Below are 22,563 nucleotides of genomic sequence, written 5' to 3' on the forward strand. Positions count from 1 at the left end.
ATTCAACTTAGGATTGGGGTTGATGAGCTGGTAGAGAGATTTGGTTGTTTTTGGTATAGGCATTTGGGTATTTATTAACGGATCAAACTGTGCCGTATTGAACCGATTATAGGTTTTTTTTAATAAAATTGAAGATTTTTATATAAATTTATAACTGTACTGAATAATTAGGTAGGTTTTTAATTTTAGAAAAATAAACCGTAAAAATACCGAAATGAATAAGTTTATATATGTAAAATATATTTTATATATTAAATTTAAATATAATAAATATTAAAAATTTCGCCTTGGTTTTGGGATGATGAAAATTACTACAAGCCGACAACATAAATAACACCTAAAGTTTCAACTCTAAAACCTATTATATTACTTCTATTGAAATTAAATTAGTTCTAGCATCTCGAGTAGTAACTAGTAAGCTACAAGGTATTCCAACGATCTTAGATAGAAAGCTACAAAGTATGATTTTAAATCATCTTATTAGATAATCAATCTTAGTAGTCTCATCTTGATTGATTTTTCCGCCTCGTGCAATCTAATTTTTTTTTTTTTGCTTAACATTATTTTACACTATCGTAAAATAGTAGGACTAATCTCTATTCTTCTCGTCTTTCATGTTTACTTGATTCATCACCTTTTAATCAGTAAAAATACCTAAAGAGTTTTTGTCAAAGTCCTATAGAAGTATGTATAATATTGTGTCTTAACTTTTACTAGTGACTATAACATGATGTTCTTTTTTAAAAAAAAATTGAAACTTAACCGAACCGTACCGATACCGACGAGAAACCGACTTGATAGGACGGTTTTAAAAGTCTAATTTTGGTTCTACAAAATGAAATAACTGAAAAATTAGTACGATATAAATTTATAAAATAACCGCCCAAACTGTACTATTGACACCTCTAATTTCAAGTTACAGAGGAAATTTGGAGAAAAATCATTTGGCATTTCCCTTGAAAGTTGAAATATTGTTAAATCAATTTACAACTTAGAGATAACTTCAAGTTATGTTATAACCAGGAAAAAAAAAGGTTTAAAGTTTTAAGTCATAGATCAAACTATAAAATAATTAGCAGTATTAAAATTTGCAATAATATATCAAGCTATGAATAAAATTATGGCAAAAATTTGGTAACTGTATTAACGTAAGAAAACTTGCATGTTTCTTGCTTATTTAACAAAAACAAATACGTAAATTCAGAAAAGGATAAAAGTTGGCTCGTTAAGTACTCAAATAATGCTCGAAGGCCATATTTGCTCAATCAACTAGGGATTAATTTGAGTCCGCAACTTAAATGACCTCAAAAGTGGGATTTTTATCCAAAATAATCCACAAAAAAAAAGTTATAAAAGTACATTTTGCGCACTAATTTTGTGCGCAATAGGGGTTAGTTTTATTTTCCCACACTTTGTATAATTTCAAAGTTTTGATATTCACGTCTTTTTCATACTCTGACCAAGGATTAATCATGTCTCAAAACTCCGGAATATCAACATTTTATATAGAACCTAATATTTTTTTTCTGCGAACAACAATGTAGGCTCAATACATCAAGTGGCATACCTAAACGTTTGGATCATCGTTTTAGGGTTTGTAAAGTGCCCCAAGTAAGTTTTGTTTTGAAACTTGTTATCGTTAGGTTTAAGTGTTATTTTATAAGGTATTGATTTAAGCGTTTTATTATTTAGTCAAGGCATTACTTTATTTCAAATATGTCAAGATTTTTTTCATAATTAATTTAGGACGTCGCACGAGTTATTAATAAACGATAATAAAGACTAAGATAACTAATTATTATTAAGAAAATAATATCAAAAAAATAATATTAACATAAAATGTATAATTTATTTACATATACACAATTTCTAATGGGTCCCACATGTGGGAGCCTTTATAGTAACCTTAGGTCCCACATGTGAGAGCCTTTAAGTAATCCTAGGCCTAAGGAGATCCCCCATCACTCACCATCATCTCCATCTCTCTTCTTTCTCTTGATAATAGGATGCTCTATGTCATGATCATCCTTTCTTTTCTTCCCTGCGCCCTTGAGCATAATATGCTTCTTCGGTTTACGTGCGCTATATAAGGTCAGACATCAGCATCAGGAGACGGGTCCACAGGTACAGAAGGATGAACTTGAAATAACATATAAACAATTAGTATTAATTTTAGTTTAGATTTAATTAATACATTATTTTTTGGTAAAAATTCAAACTTGTGTGTCGACGGGCTCCTGAGCTGGCTTCTGAGCGGTCTCTCGAGGGGGCCCCTTAGCCGGAACTGTAGATGGTGCCGGAGCTGGAGCTGGATCCTAAGAAATGGATTTTTTTTTAATAATTTGCGTATCTGTATTAATAATTTTTAATTAATCATAACATGTAATATTAATTATGTAATCCTTTATCGAAAAAATATACTAATTAACTAATCCTTTAACGGAAAATTATATTAACTATCCAAATTTACGAATTAATAATTGTTAATTAATTATTATACTAACTAAAATTAACTAACTAATATTATATTAATGATATTTTTAATCCTAAACTAAGGATTAACTATTTGCGAATTCGTAATTGTTAATTAATTATTATACTAACTACAATTAACTAATTAATATTATATTAATGATATTTTTAATCCTAAACTAAGGATGTTCAATCCTAAATTAAGGATTAACTATTTCTAATTAATAATTGTTAATTAATTATTATACTAAATAATATTATATTAATGATATTTTTAATCCTAAACTAAGGATTAACTATTTGAGAATTTTTAATTGTTAATTAATTATTATACTAGCTACAATTAACTAACTAATATTATATTAATGATATTTTTAATCCTAAACTAAGGATGTTCAATCCTAAAGTAAGGATTAACTATTTCTAATTAATAATTGTTAATTAATTATTATACTAACTAATATTATATTAATGTTATTTTTAATCCTAAACTAAGGATTAATTATTTCTAATTAATAATTATTATACTAAATACAATTAACTAACAAATATAATATTAATGATGTTTTTAATCCTAAACTAATGATGTTTAATCCTAAACTAAGGATGTTCAATTTCTAATTGATAATTGTTAATTAATTATTATACTAGCTACAATTAACTAATAAATATAATATTAAGGATTAACTAATTCTAATTAAAAATTGATAATTAATTAGATAACTAACTAGCACATTAACACATAAAATTAGATAACTAATTAGCACATAAAATTAGATAGCTAATTAGCAAATAAAATTAGATTAACACGTACAATTAGATAACTAATTAGCACATTAATAATTAACATGGATTATCAATTTTACAAATAAATAAATTAACGAATAAAGATATTATTAGGAGATTAGTATATTTTCCTATAATCAAATAATTAACAAATAATTTAAAATTAACAAATAACAAACAATTAACAAATAAAAAAAATCATAGAAGGGGCTGGACGAACAGAACTATTGAGCACAAAAATAATGCATGTTTTTTTTTTTGAAATCCGCGACTATTAAACATTAATCATGCTTAGGATAATAATATATATAACAATGTAATTGCAAAATTCATAGTAAGATACCTAGATTAAAGGTTATTTTTAAGTTTTTGAAATCGAGTTCTACGACGCTTTATTCCGAAATTCAAGCTTCGAAACTTATTCCTTGACTTGAATATACCGAGAACGTTGACTTTCGGGTTAAAAAATAACACGAAAATGACACTTTTGGAACATGGGACCACGGATTTTGAGTGTTAATGGCGGAAATAATTTTATAAAAAGGTGGGGGGACCGATGGTGGGGAAGACGGTCGGGCATTTTATTAAACTCCGATTGCGCATAAAATTAGTGTGCAATAGGACTTAACGGTGACCGTCACAGTTAAGTCCTATTGCCTACTAGTTTTGTGCGCAAAAGATACTTTTGTAATTTTTTTTTTATGTGGATTATTTTGGATCAAAATTCTATTTTTGGAATCATTTAATTGGGGACTCTGGAAAAAGACTCCAGTTACAGAAGAGAGAACACAGTACAAGAGAAATTAGTACGTGAAAAATACGTGGACCAAACTGAGCTTCCACCATCAGTGACTCTTGCCGACACATACGTAGTACTAGTAAGTAGTAATCAAGCAATAAATCCTACATGTACTCTCTGTAAATTGTAATTAATAATTTCTCTCTTCTTTACACATTTTTATTTTTGGCTTTTATGGTTGAAAGATAAACAATTCTCAGCCAGCAAGCAATTGAATACATTTTCTTGATATTCGTGGTGTCAGTTGCGTTGGTGCGACTAATTTTACGAAATATCTACTATTTTCTATCGGCACATATATTGTATAATTCTATCTGTCAAGACTTAGAGGGTGTTTGGGCACTTTTTAATTTATATGTGTTTGATAAATTTTAAAAGTGCTTATAAGTCAAAATAAGCAATAAGTCATAAGTTAGTCACCTCAACTTATGATTTTACAGCTTAAGTACTTTTGTTTTGACCAAACCTTTTATACGATTTGTCCTTGATATCTTTTTATAATTCTGAAAATACCTTTTCTTAAAATAAAATTCTTAACACTCTCCACGATTTCACTCCAATGTTTGTTCTTCCGTACCTAAAATTTTTCCACCTCATCAACGTAAACAACAGTTATGCAGTTTTTCATGGCATTATTTGGGGTAACAAATTTCTCTCTAGTATTGTTTTTAGTAGTTCTTCAAATCCTACACCAAGCATGGAACCCTTCTTCAACTTGACATCAGTATCGTTGATTTATGGGTTTTGTAGAGCATGGAATCCTCTCCTACTTATCTATGCATATTTATCATTGATTTCAAGAGCTAAATAAACTGGAAGAAGAATATAATATTATTGATAAACGCAAAATATGTAAATTAAAAAAAATAAAAAATAGAAAACATTTGTAAATTAAAAAAATTTAGAAAACATGCAACCCTTTAGCATTTGGATGCCAACTCGTGATCAGATTGATGAGAATATTTATGATAGTTGGATGTGTTAGTTTAATTAACGACAAAAGAAGATTGTTAAATTTTTGTTTCTTCTATACAAATTTTGTGTAATATTTAAGTATGTTTTTTACCAAAAAAAAACAAAAAATTAGTAAAAATATTAATTATTATATTATAGCTTATGATTATATTTTATCTTAACATAAAATAATTTATATTTATAAACATAATTTATCTAATCAATTTTGTATGAAAAATAAATGAGACCTAAATCATTTTGTATTTGAATTAAATAAAATTTAAATTCTTGTAAAAATCACGTGTTATTAGTGAAAATAACTTTAAGGATATTTAAGTCATTTTAACATAAAAATATGCTTAACACGTCAGGTGCTTATTATTAGTTTCAGCGCTTTTGTCCAAACATGTAACTGCTTATTTATTAAATCAGCTTCAGCACTTAAAATTGCTTATCAACACTTAATTCTTATCAGCTACTTTAAATCAGTTAAGTCAAATAAATAAGAAGAAATCACCTACTTATAATATTTCTTTCTCAGCAGACATTTATTTCTAAATATATAATACTATATGAGTATGGTCTATGGGAAAGAAAAAATGGAGCAATATAAATTCATGCGTTCGTAACTGCGTATAGTCCTTCTTGCAAAAGAGAAAAAAGAAAAGAAAAAAAGGAGATAGTTTATAAAACCAAAAATTTGAAACAAACTAGCTTGTACTATTTAATATTAATGAATCCTCAAATGATAAAGATTATAGCAAATAAGGGAACTCATACAATTTAGTGGTTCTAATCTTACCTAGATTTAAATATAGGCAAGCGAAAGCCTAGTTAGCCCCATATTTTCACATGATATTGTTCCAATATAATATCTGAATTTTCACTAACGGTAGCCTTCCTTATATTGAAAGGATACTGTAACCATTTACCAAGAAGTAAAGCCTCCATCAACAGAAAGATCATGGCCAGTAACAAATGCAGACTCATCAGAAGCAAGGAAAGCAACAGCATCAGCAACATGTTTCACTTTTAACACTATCCCTTTTAAACAAGTCAGTGGCTCATACATCTTCTCCACTTCCTCCAACTCCTTCTGTAGGCTTCTGCACAGCCCTGGCGTTGCCACCGCGGAAGGCGATACGCTGTTAACCCTAATTCCATGCACTCCTAGCTGTAGACTGGCCGAGCGGACCAACCCTATCACTGCATGTTTCGACATCACATAGTCCGTCCGCCTCCTGGCGCCTTTGCTGCCTAATTAAAATTGGGAGTGTCAAATTTAGGCCATGAAATCGTTAATCGTCTTTATCCGCCCAAGTTAATTTGGAGGGTTCTACTAACATTCATACATTAACGGATCAATTTATGCACATCTCAAGTTACTCACTTTAAAAGTATGAGCAATGTGGGTTACCTAAATAAATTTGTGTAATTCAAAAAATAACTAACGTGGGTTACGTTCGATTCTCTTAGCAACTTTTAGCTCTGCCCGTGTGAGCTTGGTTACGTTGCTAGTCCCAGTTAGGACAAAGAAAGAGAGTTAAGTAGGCAGAAAAGGGAATTTTAAGTAGTATTGGGTTGGAAAGCTTGAGCGATTACATGTTTCAATCCAGCTTGACTCAACCTGTATTGACCTAAACAAGAAACATTATAAATCAATGTTCTGTTTATTTGACTCACTTTAACCTGTCCATAATTCACTACTAAAAAAAGGGGATTTCCCGACCTCAAAAAACCGACCTCAATTGAGGTCGGAAAAAAAGTCGTAATATTTATTTTTCAATTTTTTTGAAAATAAACCGACCTCATGAGGTCGGTAATTTTGTATTAAAATTTTAAAAAATAATGTACCGACCTCAATAGGTCAGTAATTTAATAAAAAAATCTGATTAATTCATTTATTAAATTTACGACCTCATGAGGTCGGTAAATTTAATAAAAATCTAAACCCTCCTTCTTCTTTTACCTCATTTTTACTTGTCACTCTTAAAATCTAAACCCCGTCTCTCTCTCTTTCCATTTCTCCACCGCCCTACCCTCGCCCACATCGCCGCTAGCCAGATCCGTCGCCACCCAGCCAGGTCCGGCATCCAGTACGCCGTCGCCATCATCTATTCCAGGTATTTTTTTTAATTGTTTGGGATCTAGTTTAGGGTTCTTCAAGACATTTACTTTTTTGCTTCTTTTGTGGGTTTCTCACTGAATTGGTTTTATGGGTTAGTGTATTTGGTTGATTATAGTTTCTCTTAGGTTAATTCTGCGTTGGTTTTTTGCTCCCTTTTGTGGGTTTCGTTGATTGTAGTTTCTTATTGCTAAAAAAAAAAATTGGGTGCTTTTCGAATTTTTGTGATTTTGGATTTTAAAGTGTTCTCTTAAGTTTTACTATCCTTTTACTGATTTCTAGTGAAGCGTTTGAGTAATCATAGGGTCTGACCTAAAGCTGAAAATTAGGTAGTGTTGATTGTGATATTGGCTAAAAGAAAATAGGGAATTCTTTGAAACTGTGTGATCTAGAATTTAAAAGGGTTCTTTGTATTAGCTATTTCTTTTACTGGTTGATAGTTAAGTTTTGGGTGGTTTGTAGGATGAACACTAAAAGATGGAAATTTGCTAAAAAAGTGATATATTGCGGGTCTAAGCAAGTGCTAAAGTGGGATCCAGCTCCCCTCCAGTAGGGGATCCGTCCAGTTGCTCTGGTGCTACCCGAAATAAGCTACACGTGTCCTTTCAATTGTTCAAAGGACCAGATTCATTTCGCTAACCCAGATATTAACTATGGTTACATATATCTCTCACTTAGCTATGCAATCTCTTCGAAAAGTAAAATGACAAGACGATGCAGAATGCTCACACAATATCACTCCTTTTCTTAATCACTATTTTCACAAAAAAGAAAATACAGTTCATCCGATATCTCTCTATAAGAAGAGGAGAACAAATCTAAAAGATGCACAGGGTTTAAAACATTTTAAAAATCTTAGCAAGGAGGAATGGCGGAGCCAGAATTTTCATCCAGGGGTTCAAAAATTCTAAAAGGTAAATATACGAAAAAGTCAGGGGTTCAACATCTATTATATATACATAATAAAATAATTTTAACTTTGAAAATACACTTTAATTTTTCACAACCCCTGGACATACGCTGGCTAGCAAGGAGAGTGTATTCAACTACTCTAAAGCTTAGTTTTGGCAGAAATGGAGATCCAACAGAGCTTTGTTGACTTCTTCGGTACAAAAAATTCAACTTGGAGTTTCTTAGAACTATAAAAGCCAAATAGAGGACCCAGAGAAGCCATGAAAATTGAAAAGAGAAATGGTTGATGCACTTGGATGCAGAATTTGGGGTTTCTCATGAAATACCGAGTAATTTTTTTCTTGGGTTTTCTTTTTCTCCTATTGTATTCATAATTATATTCTTCAATTGAGACTACTCACTCCGATTCAACATTTTTCCTTTGTTTGTTCCAATTATTTGATTTACACAAGTAAATATTACATCTACCTGCTCTGTTTTCTAGATAAATTTGGGATGTGTTTCTTGGTAGCAGCTAAAGGTAAACGAAGAGAGGAGAGAGAATTATTGGTAACTATAGTTAATACTCTGTATTAGTTATTGAGTTAGCAAAATGAATATGGTCCATTAAAAAATTATAAGGACACGTGTAACTTATTTAGGGTAGCACTGCAGCAACTGGACGGATCCCTTACTGGAGGGGAGCCGGATCCGCTAAAGTGAATGGGTTAATTTATTGGATTGATGTGGGACATAATAAGATGGGAATGTTGTTCCTTTTCCTCCTTTGTGATATTTTACTTCAATGAGTGAGCTAATTTGCAACGTGCAATTGCAGTGCTAATGACATATGCAAGGAGTCTAAGAGGCAAACAATAAATGCGGAGGATGTGTTCAAGGCCCTTGAAGAGATTTGAGTTTCCCGAGCTCATCGAACCTCTCAAAGCTTCTCTCGAGGGTAAGTTCCTTTTCACTGCTCTAAAATTCTTTGATGACTCTATATTTTCTGATGAAGCTGAGTGCTTTCCATTGTAAGCAAGTCCTTTCATTCATAGATGCGTACAATCACATGTCAGCTTTGGGGTCAGATTTCTAGATTGTTGTGTCTATTTAGTTCTATATTACTTCAAGAACGATGTGCTACGTATCTCAATGGGCAAAACCAAGTGTTGGATTTCAATGAATAGTTATTGCTTCTCTTTGCTGTGATTCCTCTTATTCTTCTTATTGCTTGAAACCGTAGACAATATCTTTCTACTAAAACTAAGTAATATTATTACTAGTGGGCTTTCAAAAGATTATTGTTTACTTCCCTTTGCCACGTAAATATTTCCATCGAGTTAAGTACTAACTATAATTGGCAGGTTGCATAGTGTGATCAGGTGTATGATGCTTGATAGCTTGTTTAGGTCAACGGTTGAGCATATTTTCTTCGTTTTTCTTTGTTTTTCTAAAACCAATGAAGCGTTGTGGCCTCATCAAGTTGGAGGGTGGCACTTGTTGAGGTCTCTCTGAATAAGAAGAGATATTGTGTAGTTGAAACTTCAATGTTATTTTATTAACATGAAGAAGCTAGAGTACCGCAGACATTAAATTACCTTGCATTACTATGGAGAGATGAGGCCTTCCAACTTCTAAAAACTTCACTCCCAACCAAAAGATAAAGGTAGAAAGAGAGACTAGAGTATTAATACATATCTTCTTCTTCATTGCTACTCACACTCCATAGAAAAATTTATGTCGTGCATATGTTGGTCAAAAGGAGACATATAGTTCAGTAATAAGCAACTATGCCCATTCTATTGTGTTGGGGCATAAAACTTAGAAGGAATTGAATAGTCGGTGAGGATTATGGTCAGAGATCTTTCGAGCTGTACAGAGAGCAGATGTGTGTTAATCCACCAGGTCTAAAGCCAATACGAAAAGGTCGTCTTTTTTTTTTGATGAGGTAAAAGTTTTACTAGTAAGGTACACAGAAGTACAACAAGAATATAGCCCCTACAATAGATTCAAGTTACATAATTTCCAAGTGAATCTAAGTAATCCAATCCATATATTGCTCCATGTTGTCTAGCAAAACCCTCTTCACACAAAAAAAAAAAAAAAAAAAACAGATTATGCGGGCACAGGTTCTTGACTCTAGAAATATGATTCTTTTTATTCTCAAAGCATGCACTATTTCTCACTCCAGAAAGGTTAATGATTGTCTTCGTCTCCTGGCTAATTATGGTGGAACAGACGTGAAACCATGCGTTACATATTTTTATTAGTCTTGCCGGGAGGTACTCTATGAAAGGTCAAAACAACTAATAGAGCTGAAATTAGAAAATAAATGCTCACATTTTAAAGACTGGGAATATTTTGAGAGTTGCCAGGCACACTAGCTCTCTTTAACCCATACAAGTTGAGCGTATTAGTGCTTATTGAGCACTCTGAATGGTTGATCTCTTTATCGGTGTTAATACCAAGTATAGCGAATGCACAACTTTAGTAGTGTATCTTTGTCTCACTTGTCTAGGAAATGTAGCGAGTCTTAAAAACAATGTCCTGAGTTTAACTTGGACGGAGTAAGTATTTTGGGACAGATGATTAAGTTTTAACATTTGAACTTTAGCTTATTAATCATTCTCTTCATATGAATTAGAAGAATAAAACTATTTTCCATTTTTTGTTCTAGCTTATAGTCTTCTCATGTGTTTTGAGTTTATCTGATATTTCACATAATCAAAAGCTCTTTTGCCCCTTGTTTACGTAATATGTAAGCATCATCTCAATTAAATCTCTACTTTAAACTAAACTGAATCATTAGTATTTATAATCCTGTCTTTTCTGGGCTCATTCTACTTGATCTCTTAATTCGAGTTATCCTCTTTTGATAAGCTTCAGACTAGTCAGACAAGTATCATTTGCTGATGGATGCTTGTATAGTTGTATGATAACTGATAGATTATTGCTTTAACTCGCTTTAGTTATCTGGTTCGAAATGAGGCAATTTTTACTATGGTGATGAAATGAACTTACAGCTATCTTTGCCTTTATTTTTCTTCTTTCTTTTTACAGTATTCAGAGAAAAGAACTCTAAAAGGAAGTCCGCATCATCGAAGTCCACAGAATCTAACAAAAAGGCCAAGCTGAAAGAACCTGACTTTGAATGTTCGCGTCAACCATCTTGATGTTTGCGAGGGGTGAAGTAGTCTAATGTTGTAGACTAACTTAATGTAGACTAGTTTAATGTTTTGTGGACGTTTACAAATATTAGAAGTAGTTTAATGTTGTTTTGATGTTTGCAAAGGTTGAAGTAGCTTAAGTCTCTTGTGAATGATTGATGTTTTTATTCAACTTTGAAGTAGTTTCAAATTGAATTTGATGTATTGGTGGTTGTAGTATATGTGTTGTAATAGTAGTTTAATGTTTTATGTATTTATAGTAGTTTGGTGTATTGTTGGCAGCTATTTGAGCTGGTTTTAGTTGAAACTGCCATTTTTCTTGCAGGGTACCGACCTCATGAGGTCGGTTTTGGGGCCAGACACATAAAATACTGACCTCATGAGGTTGGTTTTTTACAAAATATTTTCAGAAATTGCAAATTACCGACCACATGAGGTCGGTTTTCTGCAAAATTTTCTAGGGAATTGCAAATTACCGACCTCATGAGGTTGGTTTTCTACAAAATATTTCTAGAAATTGCAAATTACCGACCTCATGAGGTCGGTTTTCTGCAAATTTTTCCAGGGAATTTCAAATTACCGACCTCATGAGGTCGGTATTTCATATAATTAATATCCGACTAAAAAAATATTACCGACCTCATGAGGTCGGTTTTATGCGACCTCATGAGGTCGGTAATATTTCCGATCCACTCTTTTCCGACCTAATTTTGAGGTCGGTTTTTGTCCAAAACCGACCTCATGAAGTCGGAAATGGCCCTTTTTTCAGGTCGAAAAATACAGTTTTTTTTAGTAGTGATTAGCACGCTCATTTGACATTCCTATGTGTATTGGTGGATGCAACTATGTTTATTGGGTCCAACTGAACAATAATTTCAACATAGAGTATACATATATTTGAAAAAGCTAATAAATTAATTTTAACAAATTAATATTAAAATTTGAACTCATATTTCAATATTTTAATGATAACAATTTAAAGATTGGACTCATCAAATTTGGTTTCTGCCTATATACCTGAAACACTGGCAGTGCAGATGATGCTTCCACTAACGCTCCCCTCCACCATAACACGAGCAGCGTGCTTTACACACGCCGCCATGCCACGAACATTAACGGCGAAAATCTGATCAAGCTTCGACAAGTTCAAGTCCAAAATGGTTTGATCAGTTGGGCTAACAACGCCAGCATTGCTAAACATTATATCAAGCTGCCCATACATCTGAACAGTCCAGTCCACCATATCCTTCACTTGATCTTCATCAGTAACATCGCAATGTACGTAGCTGCACCGGATTAAATTCGAACACACGGCTTCCGCCACGCGTTTCCCCTTCTCGTCTTGAATATCAGCTATCACAATGGCTCGTACCCCATGTTCGGCAAAGACATGAACTGTAGCTTCGCCTATACCGCTTGCTCCTCCTGTGATTAGTGCTACTTTGCCTTGTAATTTCTTAGTACTACATTGGTTTTGGTCAATACTCATTTTGAACTGAAAAAAGATAAAGAAACAAAAATACTAGTGATATTATATTCTTGATTGATTGATTTGTTTCTTAGTATTTGATTTTGATATGATATGTATGCGAACGGTGTAAAGGGAATCTTCTTTATGGTGATCGAGCTACCACGTTACACTACCAGTCAACAGTACTGCTGATAGCGTGTCAGGCAATTATTGCTGTGTTAATTGATCGATTTTCGTACATATCGACAAGTGCACAGTGGTCCCCCATTTTTGCCATTTTCACTGGTCCCCTTTCTTTTTCTCTTCACCTGCCACGATACCACTACTACTTCCATTCGAGGGTCCGGAACCAAAATGCTAAAAAAAAAAAAAAAAAAAAATTGAATCAAAATGCTCTAACAATAAAAAAAAATATTATAAAACTACTTTTAGCGCAGTATTTTACTGCAATATAGCAATTTATCCCTCACTTATAGCGCAGTAAAATACTGGGCTATAGGACTACACCATTTTTCACTAACAACCTATTATTACATTTTCACTCCTTTTTACGTAGTTTAGCCGTATATTAATCATGCTTTCAGACTCCGGAACTTCAATATTTTATATATAACCCTACTTATATTTGTACAATTAATAAGATAGGCTCAATACATCAAGAATACGCAATACTTTGGATTGTCGTTTTAGTGGTTGAAAAGTGCTCGAACTCCTTTTTTGTCTGAATTGTAGTTATTAGCTTTACGTTATTTATCTTTTAGGGTTTCGTCTTATTTTTAAATTAATGCTTAACTTTATTTCGAATGTGTCACGTTTTTTTTTATTATCAATTTAGGATGCGAAACTATAAATAATAATAAAGACTAAGATAATATTTATAAATATGCAAAAAATATATAATATTTACGATAAATTGTACAACACTAATGTATATACACTATCGAGGACGGGTCCCACATGTAGTATGCCGGAGACTATCCCTAGGCCTAAGGCTCATACCATCCCCACCGCCCTCGCCCTCGCCATCGTCTCCATCGTCCTTTTTCCTCTTAATAATCGGGCGCTCCAAGTCATGATCATCTCCTCTTCCCCTGGCCCGTGCGCCTTTGACCAGAATGTGCTTCTTCTTGGGATCTGATCCTGCTCGCACGAGCAGAACGTCGTGATGACCTGGGTCTGGAAACTCGGACTCTTCCTCGTCAGGAATTGCCACCGCGAGCGCCGAAGGATGAACCTAAAAAATATATAACAATTAGTACCATTTCTTATTTATATTGAATACATTAATGTTATTTATTTAAGCAAATCTGTGTGTCAACGGGCGCCTGAGTAGGCCCCTGCGATGGGTTTGTAGGCTCCTCAGATGGGTCTGGTGGTGAATATGAGGTAGTCTCCTGGACGAGATGTTGTTCGAAGTCCAAGTAAAGGTTATAAAGATTAAATAAATATTTACCTTATATTGAATAAAATTAATTTTAAGTAAAAAACTTACATGCGCCTCGGTAGTGTCATGAGAAGACACCTCTACCTCGGCAGGCTGATGAGAATGCTTCTGAATGGATCGCTCCTGTGGACCCACTGGCGCCGAATCCTAAAATATGAAAAAACGAAATAATAAGTAACATACATATTTAAAATAAGTACTTTAAATAATCAAATATGTATATTAAATATTGACCTTATATTGAATAAAATAAATTTTAATAAAAAACTTACCTGTGGCTCGACAGTCACATGGGAAGACACCGCTGGCTCGGCAGACCCATGAGAAAACGCCTGAGTGGGTGGCTCTGGTGGACCCGCTGGCGTCGAATCCTAAAATATAAAATATTACTAAATAGTGAGTAACATATATATTTAAAATAAATAATTTAAATGAACAAATAAGGATTTTAAATACTAACCGGGATCAAAAACTCATCGAAGTCAAGAATACTGGCTCCCTCTAAATTCCTCACAGGCCGCTCATCAGCTAATGAAGCGCGTAACGCCGCCCAATCAAGGTTATCACGCTCATCCATGTATGCATTCTGGCTCGGCTGTGATGAAGACCCAGGTATCTCAGCAAGTAAGAGCGCCGGTGTAAACTTAGGTGAGTCCCCAGGTGAGCTGCCACCGGACTGGAACGGCTGCGGATGGACTAGACCGTGAACGCCCTCTGGAATGGGATCGGTCTCATCCACCTCATCTACCAGATAGTGTCCTCCACCATCAGGTCCTGTAGCAGCAACACTGCGTCCTCTACGCGCACGGCGTCCTCTGCCAGCACGGCTTCCTCCTCTGGGAGCACCCGGTCATCCTCTTGGCGCTGCCTGATACTTAGCCTCTGGAACAGGCTCCTCCCTACGCCTAATCTCTCCTGTTTGCTAGATACCATCCTCGGATATCCGTACCATCTCCGACCCAAGCCCCGCAAGCCCAGGGTAAGGCATATGCTCTAACCCCAAGATGCGTAAACGTTGTACGGCCACCAGCTGCATTTGTGTTCAACAGAAAAAAAAGTTATTTTTTAAAACGTAACAAATAATATAATTAAATAAATCTAAATACGATAAAATTACCAATGCCTCGTACTACCCCGCGAGTGCTGAGTATCCTACATCCCTTGGGGGACGCAAAGCTGGGTTGCCGATCAATCGGCGTGTGATCTGATGATACCGGCGCATGTAATGCTCAATGGGAGTCAAAATGGCCGACCACCGCTAACGTGCCCAACCTGTTCTCCCAACGGTGGAGCTGGACATCCATGAAAGCTAGAAAATCATCATCAACGGCAGCCCGATCGTCCCGCTAGTAGTATCGGAGCTCATGACGGACGTCAGGGGGTATATTCTGTGTATGCCCAAACTGTCGTAAGACACGCTTGGGCATGTGGTCCTCTACGATGTCCAGATGTATCAATGGACACCGTGACCTCCAAACCCCCTGACCTGCCCTGCAAAAGCCGGCAAACCATCTAATATAGCAGCGTACGACGTCCATATAAATAGCTACATAACATATAAATACAAATCAGTGATCACCAAGTAGAAAAGACGTTTAATTAAATTATTAATGTAAATTTAAATAGTTTTACCGCATCGTCTGTCATGTGATCAAGCTGGTCCCGGAATGGAAGAATATTGTAGTGCGTATTGATGTGCCGTGAATTTTGGCACATTTTATGCCTTTGTAACTAGAAATATTGCTTGATTTTAAGTGTTTTTATATTGTTTCTTATGTTATTTTTGTATTTTATAGGGTTGATTAACTAAGGATCGGAAATGAGAAGTAATGCTGGAAAAACGGACAAATTTGAGCTAAGCGACGGTCCGTAACTCATGTTACGGACCGTAACGGTGTCCGTAACTCATGTTACGGTTCGTACCTTTGAACCGTAACAAGGCCTGAATTTCCAGAAAGTTTCATTGAAACCATCAGTGTTACGGTGAAGTGTTACGGTCCGTAACTCATGTTACGGTCCGTAACATGTCACCGTAACATGAGCTAAATTTCCAGAGAGTTTCAATAAAATCTTCAGTGTTACGGTTTAGTGTTACGGTCCGTAACTCATGTTACGGTCCGTAACATGTCACCGTAACATGAGCTAAATTTCCAGAGAGTTTCAATAAAATCTTCAGTGTTACGGTTTAGTGTTACGGTCCGTAACTCATGTTACGGTCCGTAACCCTTCACCGTAACATCATCCAAATTTCCAGAGAGTTGCCAAGTAATTGTCACCACTTACGCTTCAGAAGGACGGACCGTAACACAGGGTACGGTCCGTCGCATGGTGGCCGTAACGTCGAAGTGGTCAAATGACGAAATGAAGGACGGACCGTAACCTGAGTTACGGTCCGTAACAATGCGGCGTAAGGGCATTTTTGTCCAGAAACTTGGCGCGATTTTTGGCTCTATAAATACATAATGTAGGGTTTTAATTCATTATTCAGATTTTATTTTAGAGGCATAAACCCTAGATTTTTAATCTTGAAGTGATTGGAGCATTTAAGGCAACAACTTCACTCTCATTCCATCTTGTATTAGTATTGTACGTGTATTATGTTAATCTTTAAGCTTTTTCTGTCAAGAAACATTATGAGTAGCTAATTTCAATTCTAAGGTTGTGAATCCCATGATGGGTATTATGTGAATGGGTTTCTATTATTGATATATGCATAATGGTTGTTGTTATTTATTCTATCTTTGTGTTGTAACGTTGGGTAATGATTGCAAGCATTAGCCGAAGCCATTATATTGACTTTTCTTGGGAAAGAGAGTCAATATTGGTAAGATTGAATAACAATGACTCGAGGCGTTAACCCTCGTTTAATAGACTAACTTAGGAATAAGAATAAGTCTAAATTGGCATTATTGGTCGCTCTTCGATTGTAACTCTTTTATATTCGGAAGAATCATAAAGAGGAAATACTGCTTAACTGTTGGGAAACATTAAGAAGTCTTTAAGAGATCAAGTGCATATTCTTAGAACAACCATTAGAAGTATATCACATTGAAATCCGAAGCATAATATCTAATCAAATTGGGAAACACAACCTTAGTCTCTCTCTCATATTAATTACATTCTAAGTCAAAGTATTCAATTACATTATTCAACAATCAATTCAAACTATCCGGAATAGGATTAAAGCCTTTAAAGATTGGTATCGCATACGATTAGTACTCTTTTCTCTCCATATTCCCTGTGGGATTCGACCCCAACCTTGTTGGGTTACTATATTTGACAACGTCCACTTTACGCCATTAATAGGTGTAATTTGAGCGTATAAAATTTTGGCGCCGCTGCCGGGGAATACGGTTCAGAAATTACTAATTGTTGTGTACTATTCTTTAAAACTTTTTCTATTCCATCACACCTCGTTTGCTGTTTTAGTGAACCAGGTGAACATGGCTGGAAGACCCCATCGCAATCAAGGGAACCAAGGGGGGATCCAAGTGAACCATCCTGCACCAGAAGAAGAGGAGGATGAGAATGTATTTGCAGAATTCATCGACGAAGCTGATTATGCTTCTGCTGTAGTTCCCCCGAGAACAGGAAATGCTAATTTCAAAATTGATAGTTCTATCTATCAGCTATTGAAACTTGAAGGCTATTTCCGAAATTCTTCGGAAGACTGTCCCCTTCGACACCTGAAGAATTTCGTGCATGTATGTTCCCAACAATCTCAAGGTGCTGTTCCTGCTGATGCACTGCGACTGCGGGTTTTCAAATATTCATTAGCTGGCCAAGCTAGGGAATGGTATGAAAAGCTCCCGAGCAATACTATTCATACCTGGAATGAGCTGGCCAATATCTTTCTAAAAAAATGGTTCCCACCCAGCAAAAAGGCTGAGCTTCGGGATAAGATTTTTGGGTTTAAACAACTTCCAGGGGAACAACTATATGCTGCATGGGAGAGGTTCAAATATTATCTAGCTCAATCTCCGAATCATGGATTTCCAGATGCAATTCTCACAGAGAAGTTCTACAAGGGGCTAGATACAATGAATCAAATAGCTGTCAACACTGCAGCTGGGGGATGCTTTATGGACAAAACCTTTGTCAACATCACCCGGTTGCTCGACAAGCTTACTACCCATAATCAAGCCTGGCATTCGACTGATAGCGAATTCCTATCATATGGTAGTCCCTCTGTGGCCGCGGTGGCCAAAGAAAATCATGAGCGAGATCATGCGTTCGCTCAACTGCAAACCACCGTGGATTTATTATCCAAAAGGCTTATGGAGAAAGAGGCCAAATGTGTAAACGTTATCGATGAGATGCCACCTCATGCTCCCGGAATGTATCAAGTTTCTGACGAAACTTATCTTGAGGGGTAGCCACAATATGAGGATGCGAATTATGTCAATAACTCGCAAGGGGGTTATCAACGGCAAAACTACCAAGGTTCCGGTAATCACCCATGGCAAAGGCCTCAACAAAATTACCAAGGACAGAATTATGGAAGAACTGATCAGGGTAATCCCAATCAAGGGAATTACAATAACAATAATTATGGCAACAAGAGCTCTAACCCCTACATTCCACCTAGGGGGCAAGCATCCAATTCCCAGCCATGGAAAGATAATTCAGCTACTAACTCTGCTGGTAACACGTCTAATGATTCTGCAGAACTGAAGAGTATGATGCAGAAAATGCTGATGAATCAAGACAGAACAGAGAGCACAATCAAGGGAATGTCCCAGGTCCAACTATCGCATTCAGCTTCCATTCAGAAGCTTGAAGCGCAATTCAGAGACCTTTCCCGAGAAGTGCATACTCCTCAACGGGGACAATTACCGAGTGATACAGTTCCTAATCCAAAAGGTAGTGGAGTGAACTCTGTGGAGAATGTACTTGCCATTAGCACCAGAAGTGGAAAAATACTTCAGGGTGACAATAAAAAGCCAATTGATCAGGAACCAATTGTTGAAAAAGAAGCGCAGCCTAGTGTATTGGATGATATTGTCGAGGAAGAAGCAGGGGAGGAAGTCCCCATTGTAGTTGAAGAAGAGCTGAATCTTAATAAACCAAAGGAACCGGTGGAAAACCAGGAAAAGGGGAAGGCAAAACTTTCCGGTGCTCTTCGCCCTTTGAGCCAATTGTTTAAATCTTCACCGCCTTTTCCTCAAAGGTTGGTGAGAAAAACAGAAGATGAGAAGTGCTTGAGATTTTATGATCAACTCAAGCAGTTGACGATGAACATTCCTTTCATGGATGCTGTTAAAGAAATGCCTGGCTTTGCTAAGTATTTGAAGGATCTTTTAACAAAGAAGAAAAAGCCATTGAAACACGACACTGTGGGTATCACTCACCGCGTTAGTGCCATTCTTTCCAAAACCACTGTGCAAAAGAGGGAAGATCCTGGAGCATTCACAATTCCATGCACTATAGGGCAGCAAAATTTTGCCAGGGCTTTGTGTGATAACGGGGCTAGCATAAATCTTATGCCCCTGGAAATCTTTAAGAGATCGGGGCTAGCTATGCCAAGGCCAACTACCATGAGGTTGCAGATGGCTGACAGATCGATAAAAAGGCCAGTTGGAGTAGTTGATGATGTGCTGGTTCAAATCGAGGAATTTCTACTGCCGGCAGATTTCGTGATTCTTGATTGTGCTATTGATCAAGAAATTCCTATTATTCTGGGAAGACCTTTCCTTGCCACAGGGAGGGCTCTTATGGACTCCGAAAAGCACGAAATAAAGTTCCGGGTGAACGATGAGGAGGTGACTTTTCACGCTAGCAAAGGCATGAAGTTACCTAGTCCTTATCAAAGCATTTCAGTCATAAACTCTGTTGACAAGGTGGATGAAGCAGTGGAATTTAAAATGGAGGAAGAATGCTTGAGCGAAGCATTGTTGGCCATCTTGGTAAATTTTGATGCCGACCAAATGGAGGGATATAATGAGACAGTGAATTCACTCACAGGTCTGGGGTCTTACTCTTATGAGCCCAAGAAATTGTCTCTTGATCTAGAGAAACGAACAACTCCTCCAGCAAAACCATCAATTATTGAGCCACCGAAACTGGAACTCAAGAAACTGCCATCACATCTTAAATATGTATTTCTTGGAGAAAATGCTACTCTTCCAGTTATTGTGTCATCGCTTCTGAATGAGGGCCAAATTCAAAGACTCATCGTAGTCTTGAGAAAGCATTTAAGAGCTCTGGGTTGGACTATTGCAGACATCCGGGGGATTCCCGCCGGAATTTGTGAGCACCGAATACAGTTGGAGGAGGAAAGTTCGCCGAGTGTTGAACATTAGAGAAGATTAAATCCACCGATGCAAGAGGTGGTGAAGAAGGAGATCATTAAGTGGTTAGATGCTGGGGTGGTTTACCCGATTGCCAACAGCCCTTGGGTAAGCCCTGTTCAGTGTGTGCCAAAGAAAGGGGGCATCACTGTTGTCCCTAACTCGAAAAATGAGTTGATTCCAACAAGGACTGTCACCGGTTGGAGAGTGTGTATGGACTACCGGAAGCTGAATACCGCATCTTGCAAGGATCACTTCCCTATGCCTTTTATTGATCAAATGCTTGATCGGCTAGCCGGAAGATCTTATTACTGTTTCTTGGATGGGTACTCAGGATACAACCAGATCAATATTGCGTTGGAAGACCAAGAAAAGACTACTTTCACTTGTCCCTATGGGACATTCGCTTTCAGCCGGATGCCATTTGGTCTTTGCAATGCACCAGCTACCTTCCAAAGATGCATGATGTCCATATTCTCTGATATGGTTGAAAACTTTCTTGAAGTTTTCATGGATGATTTCTCGGTGGTGGGAGATTCATTCGATGAATGTTTGGGTCATCTTGATCGGGTGCTGCAACGGTGTGAGGAAACCAACCTCGTGCTCAACTGGGAGAAGTGTCATTTTATGGTCAAGGAGGGCATTGTCCTTGGCCATAAGATTTCAAAAAAAGGGATTGAGGTTGATCAAGCTAAAATCGATGTGATTTCACAACTCCCTCCACCCGTTTCAGTAAAAGGAGTTTGGAGTTTCTTGGGGCACGCCGGATTCTATAGAAGGTTTATCAAAGACTTCTCAAAAATTGCAAATCCCATGTGCAAACTCTTAGAAAAAGAATCCAAATTCAATTTTGATGAAAAGTGCATCAAGGCGTTTGACGAGTTGAAGCTGAAATTAACCTCCGCACCGATTGTGGTGTCCCCAGATTGGTCACTTCCCTTTGAATTAATGTGTGACGCCAGTGGTCTTGCAATTGGTGCTGTGCTTGGTCAGCTGCTAAACAAAATCCTGCACCCAATTTATTATGCCAACAAAACATTGAATGGAGCCCAGCTGAACTATACAGTAACGGAGCAAGAATTACTTGCTATTGTTTATGCTTTTGAAAAGTTCCGGGCTTATTTGTTGGGTGCCAAGGTAGTGGTTCACACTGACCATGCTGCATTGCGCTATTTGATGACGAAAAAGGATGCTAAGCCTCGGTTGATAAGATGGGTGTTGTTGCTACAAGAATTTGACTTTGAAGTCAGAGACCGGAAAGGGTCAGAAAATCAAGTAGTTGACCATCTTTCCAGACTGGAAGCACCAGGGAGACCGAGTGATGTGCTAGATATTGATGACACTTTCCCGGATGAAAGAGTTTTGGTCATTTCCAATGATGTGGCACCATGGTATGCCGATATTGCCAATTATTTGGTAACTGGCATCGTTCCTGAAGAGTTGAAGACATATCAAAAGAAGAAGTTCTTGCGAGACTGCCGACAGTATTGTTGGGATGAGCCTTACTTATTCAGAACGTGTGCTGACAATATGATCCGGAGATGTGTGGCGGAATCTGAGGTGATGGACATCTTGAAAGCGTGCCATGATTCTCCAGTTGGTGGACATCACAGTGGAAATCGAACAGCAGCCAAGGTGCTAGAGTGTGGCTACTAATGGCCAGCCATTTATCGTGATGCAAATATGTTGGCACGCTCTTGTGATAAATGCCAACGCCAGGGCACAATAGGTCGGAGGCATGAAACTCCGATGAACTTTGTTCTTGAGGTGGAGCTATTTGATGTATGGGGAATTGATTTTATGGGGCCCTTCGTGAGCTCCTACGGCCTGAAATACATTCTTGTCGCAGTGGATTATGTCTCCAAATGGGTGGAGGCGGTGGCCTTGCCTAACAATGATGGTAGGAGAGTCAATGCATTTCTCAAAAAGAACATCTTTACTAGATTTGGCACTCCTGGAGCTATTATTAGCGATGGTGGATCTCATTTCTGCAATAAACCATTTGCTGATCTTCTTGAAAAATATGGCGTGCATCACAGGGTTGCCACTCCATATCATCCTCAGACGAGTGGTCAGGTTGAGGTCTCAAACAGAGAAATAAAAAGCATCTTGGCAAAGACGGTCAATGTGAATCGCACTGACTGGTCTAAAAAGTTGGATGATG

General features: G+C 36.5%; 1 protein-coding gene, 1 long non-coding RNA gene and 1 other non-coding gene across 3 annotated transcripts; 1 reads left to right on the forward strand and 2 right to left on the reverse strand.

Annotated features, from left to right (window-relative positions):
• Positions 1-5,710: 5,710 nt before the first annotated feature.
• LOC132600908 ((-)-isopiperitenol/(-)-carveol dehydrogenase, mitochondrial-like) lies at positions 5,711-12,778 on the reverse strand. Its single transcript, XM_060314291.1, has 2 exons — positions 12,212-12,778; positions 5,711-6,268 (listed from the first exon to the last, which is right to left on the reverse strand). Exons 1-2 carry the CDS (start codon positions 12,681-12,683, stop codon positions 5,940-5,942), a joined length of 801 nt encoding a protein of 266 aa, XP_060170274.1. The 5' UTR covers positions 12,684-12,778; the 3' UTR covers positions 5,711-5,939.
• Positions 6,974-11,479, forward strand: LOC132600924 (uncharacterized). Its single transcript, XR_009567385.1, has 3 exons — positions 6,974-7,134; positions 8,866-8,985; positions 11,088-11,479. It is a non-coding gene; the product is annotated as an uncharacterized LOC132600924 (long non-coding RNA).
• Positions 12,779-17,996: 5,218 nt separating the features above from the next.
• LOC132618789 (small nucleolar RNA R71) lies at positions 17,997-18,103 on the reverse strand. Its single transcript, XR_009574321.1, has one exon. It is a non-coding gene; the product is annotated as a small nucleolar RNA R71 (small nucleolar RNA).
• Positions 18,104-22,563: the final 4,460 nt, after the last annotated feature.

Source organism: Lycium barbarum, chromosome 1, assembly GCF_019175385.1.
Source record: "Lycium barbarum isolate Lr01 chromosome 1, ASM1917538v2, whole genome shotgun sequence".
Taxonomy (NCBI): domain Eukaryota; kingdom Viridiplantae; phylum Streptophyta; class Magnoliopsida; order Solanales; family Solanaceae; genus Lycium; species Lycium barbarum.

Coding starts and splice junctions, on each gene's coding strand:
- LOC132600908 (XM_060314291.1), bottom strand. CDS start 12,683: ATGAGTATTGACCAAAACCAATGTAGTACTAAGAAATTACAAGGCAAA. Junction 6,269..12,211: donor CTGCACTGCCAGTGTTTCAG/GTATATAGGCAG, acceptor AATTTTAATTAG/GCAGCAAAGGCGCCAGGAGG.